Raw genomic sequence first — 21,406 nt, 5'->3', positions numbered from 1 at the left:
CCCAAGCAGAAGCCAAAAGTGAGCCTCCCTGAAGAAAAGGGAGAACAGAGGTCTCAAATCAGTGCCCCAAATCCAATTCACGAGCTCAGAGCTTCCAAATCTAAGGCCATGATTGTCAGAAAAGGTTAGCAGGAAGTTCTCAACCTGGGGCGATTATGCCCCCAGGGATGGAATCTTGGCCATGTCTGGGAACATGTTTGGTTGTCACACCTGGGGGAGGCTCCTACTAGCCTCTCATGGGTAGAGGCCAGGGATGCTGCTAAAAATCCTACCGTGCCCAGGACAGCTTCATAGTATGGAATTTTAGGGTCTAAAATGTCTATAGAGCAGCAGTGAAGAAGCCCCAGGTTGGGGGTGATCACACATCCTGGTTTGCATGGAACAGTCCAGGTCACACCTAGTGTCCCCTGGTAAGTGGTAATCACACCCTCTTCGCTCTGCCAGTGTCTCAGTTTGGCAGCTGCCTTCCACGGTCCCCCTAATGTGTGGCTGCTCACGGGAACAACTGGGAGACAGTCCACAGTGTGATGACTAAGGAACATTCAGGTCACTGGTCTCAACCCCTTTCCTTTCATCCCCAAGTCTAAGCTCTGAAAAGAGGAAGTCGCTTCCCCATCCCTTTGAGAGCAAAAGCTGCCCTGAAAGGATGGGGGGAGGGGGGAGCATTGGTGAGAATATTCAGGGCTCACAACAGAAATGTCAATCAATGCTCAGTCACGGGGTGTGGCCCCAGACACTGCTGAAGCTGCAGCACGGTACATGACACGTGCCTGTGTCACTGGGGTAAAACCCAGGAATTCCTAAATGCCCAAACCTGTCTGACCCGAGGGCTTTCGGGTAATGGAGGTGGACCTGGAACCGAACTGGAATCCTGGTTCTCCTGCTGACTTGCTGCTCACACTGGGGAGCTTACAGTGTCCTCATCTGTGAAATGGGCATAAACGGTAATGCCCATGGAAATAAGTGCTGGCTATTATCACGTATTGTATCAGGTGCACGGAACGGGGCTTGTTCACTTGACGATGGTTAAGAATCCTACACCAATGCCCAAAAGGCTAACAATTAAGTCACTACTTACTTGTGGGGACCCACGTGGTTTTTCTGAAATACCGCGAAAGCTTGCTCCACAAAATCAGAAACCAGTTTTTCTTCAGGGCTAACGGTTCGAAGAATCAGGTTACATCCTTTCAACTCTGAGAACAGGACAGATTCCACCTAAAGAGTAGAAACCACCTTTGGATGTCTCAAAACGTCCACAAGTCATGAGAAGGGAGACGCGCCAAAATGCCAAGTCCCGCGGCGAGCTCACTTCCAGGACCCCAGCTGCAGTCTGCCTCCATCTCCCCTGGGACAGGCTGGGCTCTCTCGTCTCTCTCTCCTGTAGGATTACCCATCTTTCTAACCCCTATTCCTTTCAAGTTTTGTGTCCTTAGAGAGTCCCCTGGGCCCCCAGTGGATGTTAGGTTTCCCTGTTTTGAGTTTCCATTCTAAACTCGTTCCATTCGGCAGTCATCACAGCTGTCATTACATGAATATGTAATGAGCTATGCTAGCTTCATCATGTGATATAAATACCACGAGGGCCTGGATCATATCCGACTTCGTCACTATTGTGACGGGCCCACCAAGGGCTTGGCACATTGTAAGTGCTCAGTCAATATTGTGTGAGTGAATGGGTATTAGAGCGGTGCTCGCCCCACCCCATCAACTCTTTCTCACCAATGAAAAGCTACTAGAGACGTGGGTTCTAATCCTGACTGGCTGTGTGACCTTAGGTAAGCTAATTCTCCTCTCTGAACTCCTGTTTTCTCATCTGAAGAAAAGGAGAGATATGCTAGAGTCTTCTCTCAGCTCAGAGGGGGGAAAAGCAATGGCTATATGATCAAGAGGCAATGAACAGCATCTCTTCTGAAAATTCAAATGCTCTGACTTCTCAATGGCATGTGTATGTCTCTGAGAAACATTCTCGTTTGCGTCACTCATGAAGGCTGCAACGTCCCTGCTGGGGACCCACTGCCCTGCCTGCTAAGGAAGTTTCTAGTGATCACCATCAGAACAGGCCTCGGACTGCTTCCCTGGGTATGTGCTGTTGATGAGAAAACATCGAATTAGAAAGGGGAAAAAGAAGTGCAAACAACCTGCGTCTTCCCTCTTAGGTCATTACAGAGGTTTTGAAGCCAATGAAAGGTTTCTCTGCTGTGGCCAGTGGCTGAAGACAAGGAGATGGGGTGTCATCGAGCGTGTGGACAGATTGGGTTAGGGCCCCACAGCTGGTGCTTCCTTCTCCTGAGGAGAAGTCTTTGATCGAAACAGGAAGCATCACCTCCGGTTGCCCTTTAAACGTGGCTGGTTCTCCCCGCGCCCTGCAGCACCGGCTGCAGGACTGGGCTGAGGACAACAGCGGCCTTTCGGGTCATCATTGTCATTGCCTCTTATCGCCCTGGCCCACTGATCCCGGATCTCTTGGCTCTGTCATCACCCTCGGTGCTGACGCCTGCCACATTTCAACTTTGGCATCTCCCTGGCACTTTGAGGGAGAAAATTCTCTCACCAGGAGAGAGACTGGCCTGAGCAGCCCTTCCCATAGAAGCGTATGTATTTTTCGGATTACGGAAGTCATGGCCGCTCATGCTGGTTTAAATCCTTAGTGCATTTTTAGCTTTAGAAAACCCTTCCCTTACCTCATCCACCTTCCTTTCACTCATGCCTCTTACTCACCTCTCTTCCCTCGGTCAATATTAAATCAGTAGAGCATCCATGTTTTCCTAAGGTGTTTTTTTTTTTTCGCTAAGACAACGATTTGCTAACATTTGCTTTGGTTTCCCCACAAACATGCTTTCCTTCTGCACCCTGAGGGCTATTTTCAAACATCTCCTGCTGACGTTTCCCCAACTTTTGAAATTCATCGTTAACCATAAATAAGGCAGGATGGCAGGGGTGGGGGGACTGTCCATCTGTTGTTGTTCTTAGATACTCAAGCTGAGGGACTCCTCTCACATTTTCACTACCCAGTTCAGAATAAATAGAAGCCCGAGGAGGTCGGGGCAGGAGCCAGTGCTGTGCATGTCTCTAGATGGAGAACTTGGGGCCTGGGCAGCTTTTTCTCATAGTCTGATGAAGTCACTGGCATTCACTTGGGCCCTGCTTTCAAACCTGGCACAAACCGCGCCCCATGGCTACGTGGTCTTGGCATTACACCCACTGTATCTACTACCAGCCCCTGCCGGGCTGTTTGCGGGACAGAAGCAGCCGTGAGCCCCAGGCTCTCCCAGCACAGCTGCCTGCAAACACTGCTGATCAGTGTTTGAGAGATCATGTGGTCTGTACTTTATCTGTCCCCAAGCCCCACACTCATCCTTCCAAATTACAGGGTCTTCTCTTTCATTTCCTTCCTGGGGCGACTGATTGTAGGGGAGCTGCCTACTGTTTCTTCTCCCTCCACATGCCCGGTTTTCCTGTTAACCAGGCTCAGCTCAGCTCAGAACACCACAGTTAGAGTTCTCTGGTGGGATCACCTGGAGCATTTGATTTCACATGCCTCCCTACAAACCCCAACTTGAATCTTGAGCTCTTAGGACCAACCCTGGAAGCACAGAATTGTGCTGAAGGGCATCTAAGCATCACACGTAATGGAAGGGGGGAGGCAGGCGGGGAGACAGAAACACCCCACATGCTCCTCCCCTGTGTGGGGCCAGACACCGGTCCCCATACCACATTCAACCACCCAGAGGGAAGTAGAAGATGATGGAGCGCAAAGAGTCACACTCGTTTAGGTGATCCTGCCCAGTCCTACGTCTCCTAACACATGTCTGGCGTCAGATTAGCAATTCCACCTGGAAAGGAAGCTGGAAAGGGCCTGGGTCAGGAGGGGGACTTGAGTCTCTGCCCTCAACATCAAAGTGGCTAAACAAACAAACAAACAAACAAACATCTAGAACTCAAGAGCCAAGTCAGATATAGTTTTATAAAGATTCTTGGCAAGTTCACAGCAATTGCTCCATCGTGAATGATCAACCCACATCGGATATGGCTTGGGCACATCTGCCCTTTTGAGGTTGGCATCATGGGGGGAATACTACTCTGTCACACAGTAACTCTTAATGCTCAGTTCTGGGATGCACGAATATTTCTTTCTGGCCCAAATCCTCTTCCTGGGGTCAAGGCGGGGGTGCTCAGGATAGGTCTCCCAAAGTGAAACTCCCCTCATTGAATAGCATGTACAGACAACCATTTAAAATATATTTTATGCAATACGTAAATCAAAGAGCAAATGAATGATTAAGTGACTACTGTACCTTGGGGATCCCCTCAGAGTTCTTAATAATTTCCAAGAAAGAGTTGTGGATTAAATCCCAGCAGTCATCAAAAGATGGATTGAAGACAATAACGGGCTCATTGACTTCAAGTTTGACTATGATCAGCTGAGGTATGAAGAACTCCATCTCTCGGTAAGGCTCCTCGAAATCGTTCCCATCCTTCAGGACACATAAGACATAGCGACTGTCACAAAGTGGGGCCCTCGAGAGCCAAGGGACTGGATGTCACCCATTCACAGGACGACATGAGCACCAGAGAAGGAAATGGAGGGTATCGTGCACTGTTCAAGGTTCAAATAAGGGCTGGGTCCGGCTTAGCCCACACTGAGTTCATCCTCTCTCCTTCCCCAAAGCTTTTATTCAGAACGTTTACTTTGCTTGGAAATTCCTTCATCGAATTTCCAAATCCTTCCCATCTTTCAAAATCGCCTACCCTGGGAAGCCTCCCTGTTCCCTAGCAAGCTGTAATCTCTTCTACTTCCGAACTTCCCATATTTCCACTTCCTCATGGTCTTTTTTATCTTTCCCTCTTACAAAGATTTATCTCATCTTTTCTATTTAACTTTAAACTTGAGGGCAGGGTCTGTGTCTCAACCATCTACCTCTTCGGAAATATCCACAGTGGCATTTAGCACATAGTAGGTGATCAATAAAAATGTGTTGACTGAATCCAAAAGTATAATCAGTTATCTGCACATACCTTAGATGAGTTGCTAACGAACACATAGTCTATTTTAGACACTCAAAATGTCACCCTTCCTGTAACAGAAATATTGGCTTGGAGCTATTCCTAATTCTGTATGCAGGCTAGTCATACAAGAAAACTCATAAACGACAGTGCCTAATGCAATCGCCATAGGGCAGCTCTAAAGTACTCGTCTAACTAATTGTTTTTAGACATTCTAGATCCGTTTAAGGTTGACTGACATTTGTTGAACATCTACTATGTATCAAATACCCATAGTAAATTCCCCTTTCTTTTGGACGTATGATGTCCTCTGTGTGGAATTTTAAAGCGAGATTTGTGCCCACAGCTGAGTCTTTTCTGCTAAGCAGAATGACAGTGACACCTAGAGATCGGTCCTCATCAGGGAGCTAACACTGCAGTTTACATTCAGCAGCCTTGTTTTCTAGGGTTTTTGAGCAAAAGGTCCATAGTTCACCTTTATTCCATTTGGGAAAATGCTTAAAACTTAACGTTTTGTAACCAGGCAATTTTAACTTTTTTTTTACTGTTTAAGGTAAAATGTCCACATGGTATAAAATCCAGAAGAATCTCCCAGGATCCCTACGCTACCCAAGTTTAGGGAATGCTATGATGCTTTGAAAACCAGGACTTAGTGTTTTTGGGTTTTATTTCAACTCCGCTGAAGTAGTTTCATGAAGGAAGTAATTAACCAGGTACAGAGCCTTTTGTTCTTAGGGAACACCCCTTTCAAAGACAGGGGAACAGAGTCAGCATCTGCAACATACCCACAACACTCCTCAAGCATCCAGCCAAAGGCTGATAACAAAACAAACTTTTTTCAACCCCTGAACAGAGAGGATGAAAAAGTGATGACTCCTCCTACTCCAAGGTATATATTCCATTTTATTCACTATTTAAATGTTCTTCACAATGTCTCCACTTCTGTAGATTTTCACCAATTTAGTAGGAGGTAATTATGCCAGGAAAGCTTGCTGCGTATTCACAGAAATCATTTTTATAAACTAATAATGACCTGATGTGTGTACAAATCAAGAATTTTACAGCTGAGGACCTATGTGATGGAATCCTGATTCTATCGTGGTTGTGTCCCCTCAAAAAGGGCCTCCTTCTGGCCCCTACATACCTTGTATATCATGAAAAAGGAAACAAGGTCCTTGAGAGACTTAATGACTAGCTTTCTGAGCTGGAGTGACATGAAGGACGCAACAGAAGCAAAGTATTCCTCAATGTTACGAGAGGAGTCGTAGTCGCTCTTGGGAGCAAAATGCACCCACTGCTCCTTCCGTGAGACAAAAAGCTGGGCACAGGCAGGGATCCACCTGTAGGGACAGAAAGACATCCAGGTAAGAACCTCTTCCGAGCTCTGAGAAGTCCTCTCAGCCATTCCCTACCCTCTGTGACAAGGGAGATGGCTCATTTCCCACTCCGCAGCTCTGCAAGTTAGTACTTTCACATATGTCCTGGCCACCTCACCTGCCAACAACCCTTCCCTAGAAAGAAAGGAGTAAGAGTTGAAGTGAGAGATTCTTCTTCCATCAGCAATGACAAAATGGATGGGATACTGGTGACACATCCTGCTGAGAGTCCATATTTTACCCTTATTATCAGAGACTAGGGTGAAGGAGCATGAGGACCTGGACTGTTCTGTGCGACTTCTTTCCCTGGAAACCGCCTGACCTCTGATTCAGACTTTATGGGTAAGGAGAGAAAGAGGAGCAAAGGAAGAGAACCTGGGGAGGACAAACTCCAGTGTGGCAGAGGCTGTTCAGAGGCTGAGAGCAGGAATTAGGGAACCACAAGAAGAAATGAACGCCTCGTGGTTCCTTTCTCCCGACTTCCCCCAATTTCTAATTCCCAGTGGGAACCACTGGCCTTTTCATCCTATCACGTTTCTTTGCTGATTGCTAGAAAACGACTATACTAGCAATCAGAGAAGCACTAGTCATTGTCACAGTCTCAGGGGTAATTATGGTATTTCCTGAGTAGCTGCTATGTGCCCGTTATTACACATCCACAGTCACCGGTCATAAAGAGCCAGTGGTAGGGATTCTCGTTATCATTTTACATAAGGGAATTCCTCAGGCTCCGGACACAGTCCTGCATGCATTTGCAAAGAAAAAGGAATTGTCTAAGTGGCCCCCAAACCCCGTAACCTTGGAACCTGGAGGCTGTTTATCTGGGCCACCTGAACACCAGCCATTCAAACACACTGTCCTGTAACCCAGCCAGGCCATGAGGGTTTCAGAGAAGGGGACTGCGTTTCAAAAAGGCAGAGGGAGCCGAGGAGTGGGGGTTGAAGAGCAGTGGACATAAGGAGACGCAAAGGCTGCCAGGGGATGGGGACATGCAGGGAAGAGGACAGGGAAGACGGGAAGTCAGTTAACTGTGCAAACCCCGGGCTGGAAACCAGTGTTCGCTTCTACGTCTCTGGGATCATGTGACGCAGCCCCACGCTGAGGCCAGATACTGACTTGTTGAGAAGAGTCTGGCGTGTTTCCATGCAGTGTTTCTGGATCACATCTCTATACTCATGAGACTGCAGAGGCAACTGTCCCGCAAGTAACTCCTCTGTTCGCACAAACCGGAGGTCTCTAAATCTGCCAGAAGAGAGGGAGCAACCGCCTGAGCGGAGACGGCACTGAATAGCAAATTGTGCAGGACGGGCTCAGAAGGCATCCATGCTCGTTTTTCAATGAGGGGAGATTGGATCAGATCAAAACTAAGTATGTCGGAGAAACCGGGGCCTCTGCGGAGGGAGAGGAGCATCTGCGAGAACGCTTGCAAAGAGGAGATCGACGAGCCCGACTGCACCGGTGTGTCCGGGCTCTAAGCACTTTGCATGTAGCAAGTACTGATTCCTCCTACCATCCCTACAAAGGAGGAGCTCTCATTAGCCCAAATTTAGAGACACAAAAAGCAAGGCCCAGAGCGGTGATGTAACACACCTATGTTACCTGTGAAGCGCAGCAGGGTTATGAGCGGGACCTGAGCGGTCTGGCCCCAATCTGTGTTCTGACCCAGTGCGCCCCAGTGCTCAGAGATGGGGGTGCTGGGGAACCCAAAGGAGGGCCACTGACCCCTGTGTGGAGACTGTCACTTACAGTTCCTACGCCTCCTGGGCCTAGGAGTTTTGTCATTTCACATCAAGGGCAGCCCTGTGCCACCGTGCCCAGCATATGAGGTTTTCTTGTGTGGGGGAGCCATGACAAGAGGGGGGCATCCTTACTCTGCAAACCACAGCTCCTCCAGGCTGCGCATCATGGGGTTGACCGTGTGCAGGTGCTCCTCATTCCACTGCCTGGCACCCCGGTAAATGCTGTGCCAGGGCACAGGGGCCCGGATCACTCTTTGCGGAAACGCGCGGGGCACACTGTCGATGAAAAGTCTCTTTCTCTCCGCTGGGTCCATGAGGATGTAATCAACTGTAACCAACAGGCTCACTCTCGGTTACTCAGCAGGGACCCCGAGCACACTGTGTTCTCAGGGGCCCAGTAAGCTGCCGCCCCGCCTTACCAATGCTTTTCATGAGGCTACTGTAATAGTCACTTCCCTTCTCTTCCACCAGGACGTTCACCAGGGGCTTCAGGGAGGGACTTGTCAGCAGCGTGTTAGAAATCAGCTTTGAAATCCGAGCCATCACTTCCTCCTCTTCAGGGGCAATCATGTCTTTTCGGATGCCGTTGGTCAAATAGTAATAGTACCTCTTCCATGAACAAACCGCCAGAAAGAAAAGGGTCATGGTTGGCGAGCTGTGCCCACCAGCACACCCCTGGCAGTTCACACAGCGCCCATCCCCACCCTTTACTCGCTAGCAGTCATGCTTTCTGGGCCTGTGACTTCACACTCACTACACTAGATCGCTGGTAAGTTCTTCCCATGACTCTGGGGGATTCAACCAGAGCCCGAGAAATTGCAGTGGGGAAGAAGGCAGGACTTGTCCAACGCCACGTGGACAGGAACAGTGAGGACTGAGGCCGGGGATGAGCTCTAAGTGGGGGGATGACAAGCTCCTCCAATGGACTCAAATCATTCCCTCTGCTCAATAACCGTGGTCATCTACAGAGCACTCTGATCCTGTGGCTTGTAGCTGGCAGCTGGGGAAAAAAATTTCCCCAAATCCAAGTGAGACTTAACGATCATTCTAAGCCAGCCATGGCCTTCTGAGTGTAGAAAAGCCACACAAACGCACAAACTGAACAAAAATGGCCCACTTGACCTGGTGACTTCAGGAAGTTTTATTTATTTGGGGTTTGCCTCTAAGCTGCTGGAGTGCTGAGTGGCTCTAGGAATGAGTAATTTCACATAAATGAGAAGCACCAAGTATAGGAAAAAGGTCTGACACCAGCTTTCAGCTTCAGGGCCAATTGTCCGTGGTCAAAAAAGGCTGAACTCACTTTCCTCCAAACTTAATGGAAGTTGCTTATAACACTTCCAAACTCCCCTCATTATAAGAACTACCTAGGGTGGGGAGAGAGGCTCTTGTTAACATGCAGTTTCACAGAACCCTCCCTCCCAGGCAGTCTTGGTTTTTTCTAAACAAGTACCCCAATTGAGTCTCATCTTCAGTCCGTTTTGAGAAATGCTGCGTAGCTCTTAAGAGCTCAGAGACTCCAGCATCAGCCAGACCTGGCCTAAGTCCTAGTTCTGTGCCTCTTACTAATGGCATAACCTGGAGCAAGGTGTTGAATAAGCCTACACCCCAATTTCCACACCTGGACAACAGGAATAATCATAGTACCCAGGTCTTCAATGCGTCAGACATCTCGATGTCTTAATACATATTCTGTGCATAGCACACAGTTACTGTGAGTTTTCACTTTGACTCATTTCACTGGACGCTATAAACTCACAAGCTGTTTGCTCTCAAGTTTTGTTGTTCTTCTTTCAAGATGGGGGTTAGAAACTCAAAAGTCTACCTGGAACCAAGCAGGTAACGTTAATAAGTGAACGTTGTCTGGACATAAGAAAATAAGAAGGAATGGTGGATGCTGTGACAAACTGGAGAATGTATTTCTCATCGAAAGGAGGCAGCTACTTCTCAGCTTTCAAATAATTTTTTCAAGAGAGGTTAGAAATCTAGCTTATGTGAGAGTTCCTTCATTTTCAAAATACATCTATTGGCCATATTCAGGCCATGGTAGGGTTGCCAGATAAAATACAGGGTGTGTTGGGATACGCTTTTACTAAAAGATGATTCACTGTTTATCTGAAATTCAAATTTAACTGGTGTCCTGTTTTGTGTTTTGTTTTTCAGCATCTGTTCACCCTAGCCTGTGGGTCACCATTTTGCAACCTATGCTCCAAGAGGACCCAAAGGTACCGATTTCTAAGACTTATTCACACACACACACACACACACTCAGTAGTCTGTCGTGGGCTCTGGACTTTGGTATTTTAAAACACACCCCGGGCGATTCAGCAGTTCTACTACCTGTTCAGAATCATTGAGGTGCCAAGTGTAACACTCAGCCAGTCGAGGAAAAGAAAGCAACGAGAGCGTACCTCCAAGTCTGATTCGGATGGCTTGGGCTCTTTACTTTCAATTTCCATCTCCTCCTGTAACATCACATTCATCTGTTCCTCTGGACTCATGGGTCTGCTTCCCGGAGGGGTGGAAAAGGTCACTGCCTCCTTCTCGGCTAAGATGTTGTGGGCGAACTTGGTCCTGAAAAGAAGCCACAGCTCAGCCCTGGGTTCTGTGCAGAGGGGCTGCGGTGTCAGGCTGATTTGCTCCAACCAGAATAGTGTCACCGTGCAGTGCAAGCCCCTCTCCTCTGTGGCATCTAGTAGCAGGGTGTGGCATCTAGTAGCAGGGTGCGTCCTTCATGATGACCTCTAACCATGGAACACCTCATAGATACGTGAGCACTGGTTTGGCTTGATTGGTTATTTTTATTTAGAGCCTAAAAAATTTTTGGATTAAGGGGATTTGCAGGAAAAAACCCATCGGTCACTGTCTAGGAATGCTTTGAAGCCAAGAAGTAGAGCGCAGCTTTCATGAGACCATAGCCTGGTGTCCTGAAACCCCTGTACCCACGGGGACACCTTACCCAGCGGCATCCTCTTTGTCGCCAGGGGAGAACCTCATTTTCTTCTTGTTGGGCTTTGTGGAGCTTTTAGTTGCTAGAATAGTGGAGAAGACAGACATCAGTGATGGGCAGTGGCCTTGGGCCATCCTCTGTCCACAAGGATGTGACTCTCAGGACAGTCCAGGAGCATAAGGGGTGGACTTGGTGTGGTGGGATGAGGCAGGGGATGTAGGCTTTTGTCCCACCTGCACCACAATTATCCGTGCAGCCCTGAAAAAGTGACTTCATCACTCAAGGCGTCAGCTTCCCCACCTGTGAAATGGACATGAACATACCTTCCACTCATCCATACATTTGACACGTATTAACAACGTGTCTGCTTAATTCACTCCCCAACCCTGTATTCTGTTTTCTAAATGCCAAGTGTATTATTGTTTAATATTTTCTTTAAATATATTCAGACTTTTAAACTTTATGTATTTTAAAGGGACTATTACGATTATCACAAAAAGAAAAACCAGTATCATTTGCAATAAATATAATTATTGCAAATAGAAAAGCAGTATCATTTGCAATAAACAGAAGATAACGACAAATAAATTCAATAAATGATATAAAACTCTATTAATAACCTTTAACTAGATACTGTTACTTGCTTAAGTCTCTAGCCTAAGAAAATTAACAAGCAATAGAGAAGTATTAAAGGTGTGCTAATATTAAACTGGCATTTTGAGAGAACCAAAGAGAACTGAAGACTTGAGATGTATTTTGAGTTCATACTTCGAGCTCTTCAATCTACTCCAAATAGAACAGTAATAGACAAAATTCTCTTTAAAAATTAAAAGGACATTATATTATTCAACAAGATGCTTTTCTGTGTGGACCAGAACTAAACACAATATGAAGTAAAAATCATAAAGCTAGAAACAGGCAGAAGGAGGTGTTTGACAGCTGGGGGAGTAGTGCTATAACTGCTTGATACCTGGGGGTGTAATAGAATCCGAAAGTACACCATGGTTGTGGGGAACTGGAGCTGGGCTCACGGCATAAATCCAGGACCGAAGCGAGACGGCTCTATCCATGAAGACAGGTTGGAAAGACGGCAGCACTACCATGCAGATAAATCACACGTACCCTCAATTCACACGGTGGCCAGAGAGAGCAGAGAAAGGCTGACCATATGTGGCCAAGCCCCACCCTGCTTCAGGGACCAGATCTATGGAATGCCCTAATAACACCTTAGGATCAGAGCCCCAAGCCACCGATTTAAGATCTGGTGCTAATGTGTGGTCCTAAGAGGACAGATGAAGGTATATGAAGAAAAAAAAAGCTCAATTAAGAAGGATGAAAAGAGTACAACCAATGCAAATATGGTTACATTTATATGTGAGAACTAGCACAACTAATCAATGGTGACAGAAATCAGAGAGTGGCTATTCTGGGGCAGGATGGTGTTGGTAGAAGAGAGAGCTGATTGGAAAGGAGCACAGGCGAGCTTTCTCTAGAGATGGAGACCCCTGTATCTTGTTAGGGGGTTGATTACACGGTATAAAGAATGGTCAAAGCTCACTGAACCGGACACTTAGGATCTGTGCTTTTTACTGCATGTGAACTACACCTCAGTAAAAATTGGGGAGGGTGCATGCAGTAAGAAAAAGACTCTCAACATAAGACTGAAAACTAAAATCCAAGAACACAGGAGAAAAAACCACTACTAGAAAAGAAAGGCACTACACTCCACAAACAAGGATTAGATTTACAAATGGAAATAAGACAGCATACCAATAATGTTCCAAAATAAATGTTTAAGATCCTCCAAGTAATACAGAATGGGCTATGCCTGCAACAGAGTAAGACGCAGGCAGGGGTGGCACCCCTAAGCGGAACCAATTAGAAAGTCTGACAATGAAAAGATGTTGTCATTAAAACATAAAAACATTCATTAGACATGATAAACTCAAGACTGAACAGAGCTGAAGAGCAAATCAGTGAATCGTAAGAATATAACTGAGATATTCACACAGAGAGAAAAATGAAAAATATGAGAAGTTTGAGAAAAACAAAACATGAGTTTGAGACAGACGGCAGATTGAGAAGCTCCAACATACGTCTAACAAAAACTATTAAATACCCTTAGGCAGGTATATGTGTAGCCGGTGGGATTAAATAAATGAATACTTACAAAGTACTACGGTCAGCCACTTCCAAGATGGCCCCCGATAATCCCCCCTCTGGGTATCACGCCCTGTGAAATCCCCTTGACTGCGGGCTTGGCCTAGTAAGTCACTTCTAATAAACAGAATATGGCGAAAGTGATAAAATGTCCCTTCCAAAGTTAAGTTTCAAAAGGAGTGTGGTTTCTGTCTTGCTGGCTCTCTTCTCTCTCTTGCCCTCTCTCTTGCTCCCTCTGAGGGAAGCCAGAAGTTATGTCCTGAACTGCCCTATGGACAGGCCCAAAGAGGCAAGAAACTGAAGTCTAAGGCCAACAGGCAGCACAAACCTGAGCAGTTAAGTGCACTTGGAGGAGGAGTCTTCCCTAGTGACCTTTAGATGATGACCTTTAGGGCCTTGGCTGACACCTGGATTGCACACTTGTGAGAGACTCTGAGCCAGAACCATGCAGATAAGCCATGTCCAGATTCCTGACCCACAGAAACCATAAGATAATAAAGGGTGGGTGTTTCAGACCACTATGTTTTGGGGGTAATGTGTCATGCAGCCATCAATCACACACGTGACAGAGAGCAGTGCTTGGTGCACGGTAACTGTGACATTCCCATGTCACAGATGAGAACACTGAGGCTCTCTTAAGTCACCCAAAGTTAGGCAGCAGCCGGTGGAGCCGGGGCTAGAAGCCAGGATTACGCATCTCACTCCAAAGCCCCATCCCAAGCTGGCATGGCACCCCACAAATACCTGAGAACAGCCCCTGAATGGCTCTTTCCTTACGGACGCTGATGGTGACCGGCTGGTAGACCTTCACCAGGTCCTTGAGCTTCAGGTCTTGGGCCATCAAGGAGTAATTGTTGGCAATGGAGTCGCTGGGCCCGCGGTGGTGCTGCTGCTCCTTGAAGGGTACAGCCAGGGTCCACGATGTGCGTTGCATCAAGGGGGGATGAAAGCTATGCGACATGACCATCTACGAGGGAAGAAACGCAGAGTGAGGCACGACAGGGACACTTCTTGCGGTGCCTGGGCTTGGAGGGGCCCAGGCTGTAGTCTTGCTGAGACTCACAGAGTCACACACGCCTCCAGCTGTTTCTACTTTCTGCGAACTCAGTGCAAATACTTCCTGAATGAACACCAATTGCACTTCTCTGACCCCTGTGAGCATGACTTCTGATGTCAAGGCTAACAGCTGGCTTTCAAGAAACAGTACGTTTGTGAGTCAGGTCGTTTATCTATATTGTCCTTACTCCTTACAGACACAGCTGTAAGGTGGAAACAATGGCTCTCATTTTACAATCGAAGATGCAGGAGATTAGAGAGTTTAAAGAACACAGAGGGAAAGTGACAAGGCCAGGTTCTAGCTCATCTGTGTGCTGCTGCATAGCCCTTTCTCCCTCACTGCTGCAGCCTTTCCCGGTGGCCGAAATGCCCAAAGCCACTGACCCCACTTGTCAGGTCTTGACTGTTTGCCCCACCCTCCCTCCCCGCTCCACTAGTACCATCAGAAGAGCAACAGCCAGGTGAGTATACCTGGTAGAGTTCAGATGGTTCCTCGTGAGCAGAAGGAGGCAGAGGGGGCAGCTCTGGCCGCATCTGCGAGTGGCTCATGTGATGTATCGAGTCGCTTTTGGGGATCTGTGGGAAATGGAAACAGAGCCACTCTTCAGGAATTAGGAAAGATTTCCAAGCCTGTAGGTTGGTGAGGAATAAAGCGATACCTCCCCGGGAAGGTTTTAGGCACAGGGCTCTGCCCTCAAAACACCTTTCTCATCCGCAACAATTGTGTAGGTTTCATTTTTCAATCATCAACCTGACTCTTCCTCCTTATGTGGGAAAAAATGTTCCTTGGAATGAAGCCCACATAGGAGAAAGCAGAGCCACCAGAATGAGAAAGATAGACTCCCAGGGACATCAGCTGGACCCCTGGATCCAACTCGAACTTCTTGGTTATTTGCGCCCACAGGTTTCTTTTTGAGTTTGAGCCAGAGTAAATTTTATTTCTGTCCCTCCGCATTGTGAGATGGTCATCCAAGGGATAGACACAGTGGCAGCTGAGCCACCCAACAAAGGGATAAGCTGTCCTTGGGATAATAAAGAAAGCAAACCAACTTAAAGCATTTTGCAGGACACCATGGAGAGAAGGAAAACCTCTGAAGAACAAGTTAAACTCTGAGCAAGTTCATAGGCACTGACTAAGGCTTATACACCCAGAACCATAAAGACCCTGATGGCAGAAAACATCTCAGTCCACGGGATAGGCACACATGGGATACACACGACATCAGCCAATCTAGAAATCAATTCCCGAACAGAACAAAGAGGGTTTTCTTGACCACACGTGGCTAAGAAGCCTCTGGTGCCTTCCAGGGGATGAGATGGAGGGTTTTGTAAGAACTAACCAGCTATGCAAAACGATTTGTTAAAAATATTGATGCTTTTCCTGGGATTATGAATATTAATTTAAAAAAAATATTGATGCTTGGGCCAGCCGAGTGGCTCAATTGGTTGAGTGCAAGCTCTGAGCAACAGGGTCGCTGGTTCGATTCCCACATGGGCCAGTGAGCTGCGCCTGAGCTGAGCTGCCGCTGAGCTGCCAACAGGTGGCAGAATGGCTCAGCTGGTGAGAGCGCGTGCTCCTAACAAGGTTGCTGGTTCAACTCCCACATGGGATGGTGGGCTACGTCCACCCGCAACTAAGATTGAACACGGCACCTTGAGCTGAGTGGCCACAAGCTGCTGACGGGCAACTGGATGGCAACTGGACTTGGAGCTGAGCTAGCTGTGCCCTCCACAACTAAGACTGAAGGACAACAACTCGGCTGTTCCCCTTCCCCAATTCCCCAGTAAAATCTTTAAAAAAGAAACTATTAATGCTTACGGGTTCTATTACAGGGAATTTTCACTTCAGAGGGTGGGCCCCATCATTCTCCACAAATCCACTTTAATGTCATAACATTTCTACTAAAAATGCTCCCTGGGCACCTCAGTGTCTGCCCACCTAGCGGGTCTTGGCTTTAAGCACCCAGATTCTGTCACCTAGATTGGGTGGCTTATTTCTGACTACATGTGATGTTTGCATGTCCTTCATCGAGGCCGTTCCCAAATATCCTGAGGACCTGCTACTGAGGACCAGTACTGAGTGATACTGCTGGATCACTCGATGCTTAGCTGAATATACAGATTCCAGGGCCCCACTCCAAACCCCTGGATCAGCATCTTGGGGAATGAGCCTGCCTCTATGTTTTTAAGATGGTCCCCAGGATATTTTGATGTGTAGCCAATGTGGGGAACTGTCGGAGGGAATATACAGTCGAATGGCCTGGGAAGGCAAGGGAAAGGAGCAACAGCTTATATGCTCTTCATAGTTTCACAAGAAAACCTGAGGATTGGACCCAAAAGCCTAATTCAGCAAAAAAACCTATTTCAAAGGATACAACATAAAAACATGCTTAGCACACTTGCTCAGTCGAGGGACTCTAACGTGGCAATCGGTCTATGAAACATCCCCTTCCCACCCACTCCCATCTTCCCACGTTGAAAAGACAGGTTACAAAAAAAGAAATACAACTCAAAATTGGTACATACCTTTTGAGATGAGCAATCCACGTCACTCATGTTGTACATTCTGACTGGACCTATTAAAAAATGAACAGAGAGCTCTCAGTTTCGGCCTCTCCTGCCAGTGGCTCTGAAATTCACACTTTCTTATAGCATAATGGGGATGACACAGAAGATGGAACTTTCCAGATGTTCTGAAGGCTCTGTGCACAGGGCTGCCTCTCTGAGGTCACAGAACCTCTCCCCCGCCCCCCACTCCGAGGAGTTCCCTGGTAGAACACTAAGCCCACAGGACCATAAATAACCAGAAAAAGCAGAGAGAAAGGGAAGCTAGAGCATGAAGAGGCAGCGCTGGGGTTCTGCTGCTCTGGCTCTGACTCCTCCTGCGATGGCCACTCTTCCCTTCTACTGAGTGGCTCAGTGGAGAGGAAAAACTGAAGCAGAGTTACATATTAAAAACCAGAATAGGGAGGAAGCACCCCACCAAGCAATACCCCTGGCAGCCTGAACTCTTCTCTCTCCCGCTCCCTGGGCTGTTTTAACACTGGAAGTACTGCACCTAGGCCCTGGGGCCCGTAACCAGGCATCAGCGTCTGTTGCTAAGGAAGGAGAGGCCTATGCGGTGCCCGTACAAGACTGGGCTTGACTTCGCTCCATGTCCTGGTGTGTCCCTTTGCTGGAGGCCCAGCTAGGAAGCAGGAAATGTGATGACCGAAGGGAAGATGGGAGGGTGTTCAGCAATGATCCAGGAATGTAGAGGTGAGTGGCAGGCAATAAAGGACTGTGCCTTTGGAGAAGTCTAAACGCAGGTTGTGTGGTAGTTAAAATTCTTGGGCTCTAGAGCTGGACAGGTCTGGGTTTGGATTCTGTCCTTCCTGTGAATTAGCTATACGGCTTGGGCAAGTTGCTTAGTCTCTCCAAGTGTCCTTTGTTTAATGTCAGATGGCAAAGATGTGAACACCTACTTCATAGGGTAGGTTTGAAGATTTCACAACACAATGCCTATACAGCAATTTGCATACAGTAGAAGGATGACCAATTCATCCCAGTTTCCCGAGACTTTCTGGGTTTTTGTTTGTTTTATATTGGGGAACAGTATGTTTTTCCAGGACCCATCAGCTCCAAATCAAGTAGCCATTTCAATCTAGTTGTGGAGGGTGCAGCTCAGTGGCCCATGTGGGACTCAAACTGGCAAACTTGATGCTATGAGCACTGCACTCTAACAAACTGAGCTAACTGGCTGCCCCGACCTTCTGGGTTTTAACACTATTAAGTCCTGCATCCTGGGAACCCCCTCAATCCTGGAAAAACCGGGACAGTTTGGCCACCCAACATAGTAAATATTGTGCCTAACATTATTCTTATTATAAACTCAGAAACACACACACACACACACACACACACACACACACACACTCGCACACACGCAAGTTACAATATTAGCTGCTGCACACACTCAAAGCACATGTTACGTGGTCACCTTCAAAGTTCTCTCAAAATCAAGTTAGACTTATTGAGCTCTTTTGGGGTGCAATGCTTCCCTACCTGTTTTGGGGGGTTTTTTTTCATTCAATTTTTTCCCGAAACTCCACAATGTTCCCATTTTATGGATGAAGAAACCAAAACCGAGAGAGATACATCACTTTCTCAAGTTGTTACAACCTATAAGTAGCGCTGATACAATTTAAGCCCTGTCCTTAAGATGCCAGAGCCCAGCGCTCTTCCCGTAAGTACCTCTCCGGACCACAAACACTTCTGAGATGCTATGATGAGCACACCTACTGGGCACCAAGTACTTCCGTTTCTCCTTTTTCTTACTTTTTCCTCAAAGTTGGGCTTGCCACTCTTTCAAAATAAACCCAAGGCTCCCCATCCCTTATATGAGTACTCTCTACCATAAGGCATATATATGCCTCAAAGGGTGTTTGGAGTAAATGAACCAGTACCAGGGTTTGAGACTTTGGTTTAGATAGAAATGGGGCTATCACCAGGCCCCCTGTAATAGGGCATGAAAGCCCATGTCCTACAAAACCCAGCAGCTGTAACCAACAAAGAACTGGAAAGGGCCTGGTATGGTGCTAATAAGCCCCACGACCCTGTGGGTCAGTAGGAGACATGCCTCCCTCTGAAATTGTGTTTTGAGTCTACCTGTGTTCAAAATCATCAAAGCAATAATGACAGCTTCCATTTATTGAGCTAGACCAAATGCTGGCACTGTTGCTAAGCACTTACTGAGCATCATCTGCCCATATCTTCTCAACAACCTGGAAGATAAATACAACTGTTATCTGAAGTTTTACGGTTGAGGGACCTGAGACACAGGTTAGGGAACCTGCCTATAGTCACTCAGCTAGGTCAGTGTTGCAAAGTCAGGACAGGTACAAGTCCATCGCTTCAACCAAAAACCTACAATGGGGTCTGAAGAAAGATGGACAATAAATAAAATATGTACCAAGGGGAATGAAAATGCCATCCCCAACCCACCCCAGGCCACCTCACCTGCACCAGAACTGTCTGACTTAACCTTCTGTTTGATTTTCCCAAGAGAGGATATAGGCTTCAAATCCCTCAACCTGCTTAACCCCAAGTCCACAGGGTTGTCAGAACACACGATGCCCAGTTAAATTAGGATTTGAGAAAAACAGCAAAGAATTTTTTAGCATAAGCATGTTCCATTCAATATTTGGGACATACTTATATTTAAAAAGTTATCTGTTGTTCACCTGAAATTAAAATGGAACCGAATGGCCTGCATTTTTATTTGCTAAATCTGTCAAGATGGCGGGAAAGAGGCCCCAAGGGTCTAGGCTGTCCCCATCTCTGTGGTTTTAACAGTTTAGGGTCTCACTCTGTTGCTGGAAAATTTTCACACACTTCTTATTCAGAGCCCAGTGCTCCTGGCAGATCTTTTCTGAGGCCTAAAATGGCTGCTTAGCCAGAATAAGTAACTGGAAAGGCACAGAAGAGACCGCCCAGGTGTTTATCTTACCGACCCATCGAAAGGTCACCAAGAGCCAAGTCCGGATGCTATGGAGAGATGCTAAGACCCCGGCCATCAGGGAATAAATACTGCGGTGGACATGGCAGCCAACACACGAGGGAAAGCAAAAACCTGGCTGGCCCTACAAAAATGACAAAGGTGGGAGGAATTAGGGGATTCACAGAGGCGCCCCTAGATGGCACCCTTGAACAAAAATCCCAGTGGAGGCTTCAATTGTACCCATGGTACTGCCCCTGAGCCAACTGCACGCAGCCACACAGGGTTGCCTGAAGCTTCACAATTTAGGGACATTATTTTTGTCCATGTCCTCCTGGCTCCACCATTAGCTCCCCTTTTCTTGGCTGTTGTAGAACCGGATCCCTTAGCTGCTTCTTATTATTATCCCCAAACTTATCTCTGTATCCACCAGCCTCATTATTTCTAGAAATAGTCATTGGTAGAAGTAATACCATCAAAAATTGGGGGAGCCTTCCCTAATGTTCCAGGTAGATGCTAAGTCACGTACAGCCATTCTTGCACCCATCCTCATTACAACCCTGGGACTGCTTTTCTCTTTGCGCAGAGTTAATTTTCCGGGATGCTATGGACGCAGGTCCCAGGCCCGTGCTCAGGTCTATCATTTTACAGATGAAGCCCAGACTCAGACAGGCCACTCATCCAAGGTCACACAGTGAGTCAGCCCAGTAACCAGAGCCCAGGACTGTTGTTGGGGGCCCCTGCCCCCAGCCCTTGGTCTTGACCAGTAGGCTGTACTGCAGTGGTTCTCAACCATGAAAGATTGTGCCCACCCCCCACCACCACCCCCAGGGGGACATTTGGCAATGTTTTAGTTGTCACAACTTGGGGAGGGGGGGAGTCAGGGCATACTAGTGGCATCTAGTGGGTCGAGGCCAGGGTTGCGGCTAAACATCCATAACGCCCAGCACAGCCCCCCTCAACACAGAATTTTCCAGCCCAAAATGTCAACAGCGCTGCCACTGAGAAAGGGAGCATGTGTTCCGGCTCTGACTTGGCACCGAGGGGCTTGAGTTTAGACCTTTTCATCTATAAAAAAAAAAAAAAAATGGAGCTATTCATCTCATTGGTCTATGGGGGGCGCGGCAGTTTCACTAGCTCATGACGCCTCCTGCGTTTGAGAAGTAACGCTCAGAACCTTCCAGTCAAAAGTCCTACCCTCGTGACTTGTGTGTCCTCAAGCTCCAGAGATGCTTCCAGAAGAGTCGGTTCAGGGCACTTTAGGTTGGGGAAGCCCTCAGACCCTGCGAAAGCCCGTTCACTCTCAGCGGCCCGTCCACCTGTCTCGGCGGCGGCCTGAGCATCCTCACGTCAAGACGAGAGAACAGGAAGGACAACTCTCTCTGAGCCAGAGTTTCCTCATCTGTCAACCTCTCGGGCTTGCCCGGGCGGCTCCAAAACGCTGAGGGAGAGAAGCGCGCTTTGCTAAAGGTGCGCGCGGCGCAGCGGCTTCCGGGGTTTTCCTCAGAACGTAACGCCGCTCAGGTGTGAGGAGCCGAGCGCCGCAGAGCGGAGGGGCGGAGAAAGACGGCAGGGGGCGGGGCGCGGACTGAGGGGCGGGGCGCGGGCCAAGGGGCGGGGCCTGGGCCGAGGGGCGGGAAGCGGACTC

At 47.7% G+C, this 21,406-nt stretch overlaps 1 protein-coding gene across 1 annotated transcript in view; it reads right to left on the bottom strand.

Moving 5' to 3' along the window:
- DNAH3 (dynein axonemal heavy chain 3) overlaps positions 1-21,274 on the bottom strand; it is a 127,899-nt gene extending 106,625 nt beyond the window's left edge. The window contains exons 1-12 of the mRNA XM_019649817.1: positions 20,956-21,274; positions 16,809-16,858; positions 14,754-14,858; positions 13,971-14,193; positions 11,076-11,148; positions 10,528-10,690; positions 8,539-8,728; positions 8,252-8,447; positions 7,497-7,622; positions 6,149-6,344; positions 4,296-4,475; positions 1,079-1,215 (exon numbers count right to left, since the gene is read on the bottom strand). Coding sequence (XP_019505362.1) covers positions 1,079-1,215; positions 4,296-4,475; positions 6,149-6,344; positions 7,497-7,622; positions 8,252-8,447; positions 8,539-8,728; positions 10,528-10,690; positions 11,076-11,148; positions 13,971-14,193; positions 14,754-14,858; positions 16,809-16,847 — 1,628 coding nt within the window. The 5' untranslated portion in view covers positions 16,848-16,858; positions 20,956-21,274. The remainder of the gene's footprint in view (positions 1-1,078; positions 1,216-4,295; positions 4,476-6,148; positions 6,345-7,496; positions 7,623-8,251; positions 8,448-8,538; positions 8,729-10,527; positions 10,691-11,075; positions 11,149-13,970; positions 14,194-14,753; positions 14,859-16,808; positions 16,859-20,955) is intronic.
- Positions 21,275-21,406: the final 132 nt, after the last annotated feature.

The sequence above is a fragment of the Hipposideros armiger genome, unplaced genomic scaffold, assembly GCF_001890085.2.
Source record: "Hipposideros armiger isolate ML-2016 unplaced genomic scaffold, ASM189008v1 scaffold_135, whole genome shotgun sequence".
Taxonomy (NCBI): Eukaryota; Metazoa; Chordata; class Mammalia; order Chiroptera; family Hipposideridae; genus Hipposideros; species Hipposideros armiger.
The sequence above is the reverse complement of the archived record's forward strand: the minus strand, read 5'-3'. Positions and strand labels throughout refer to the sequence as shown.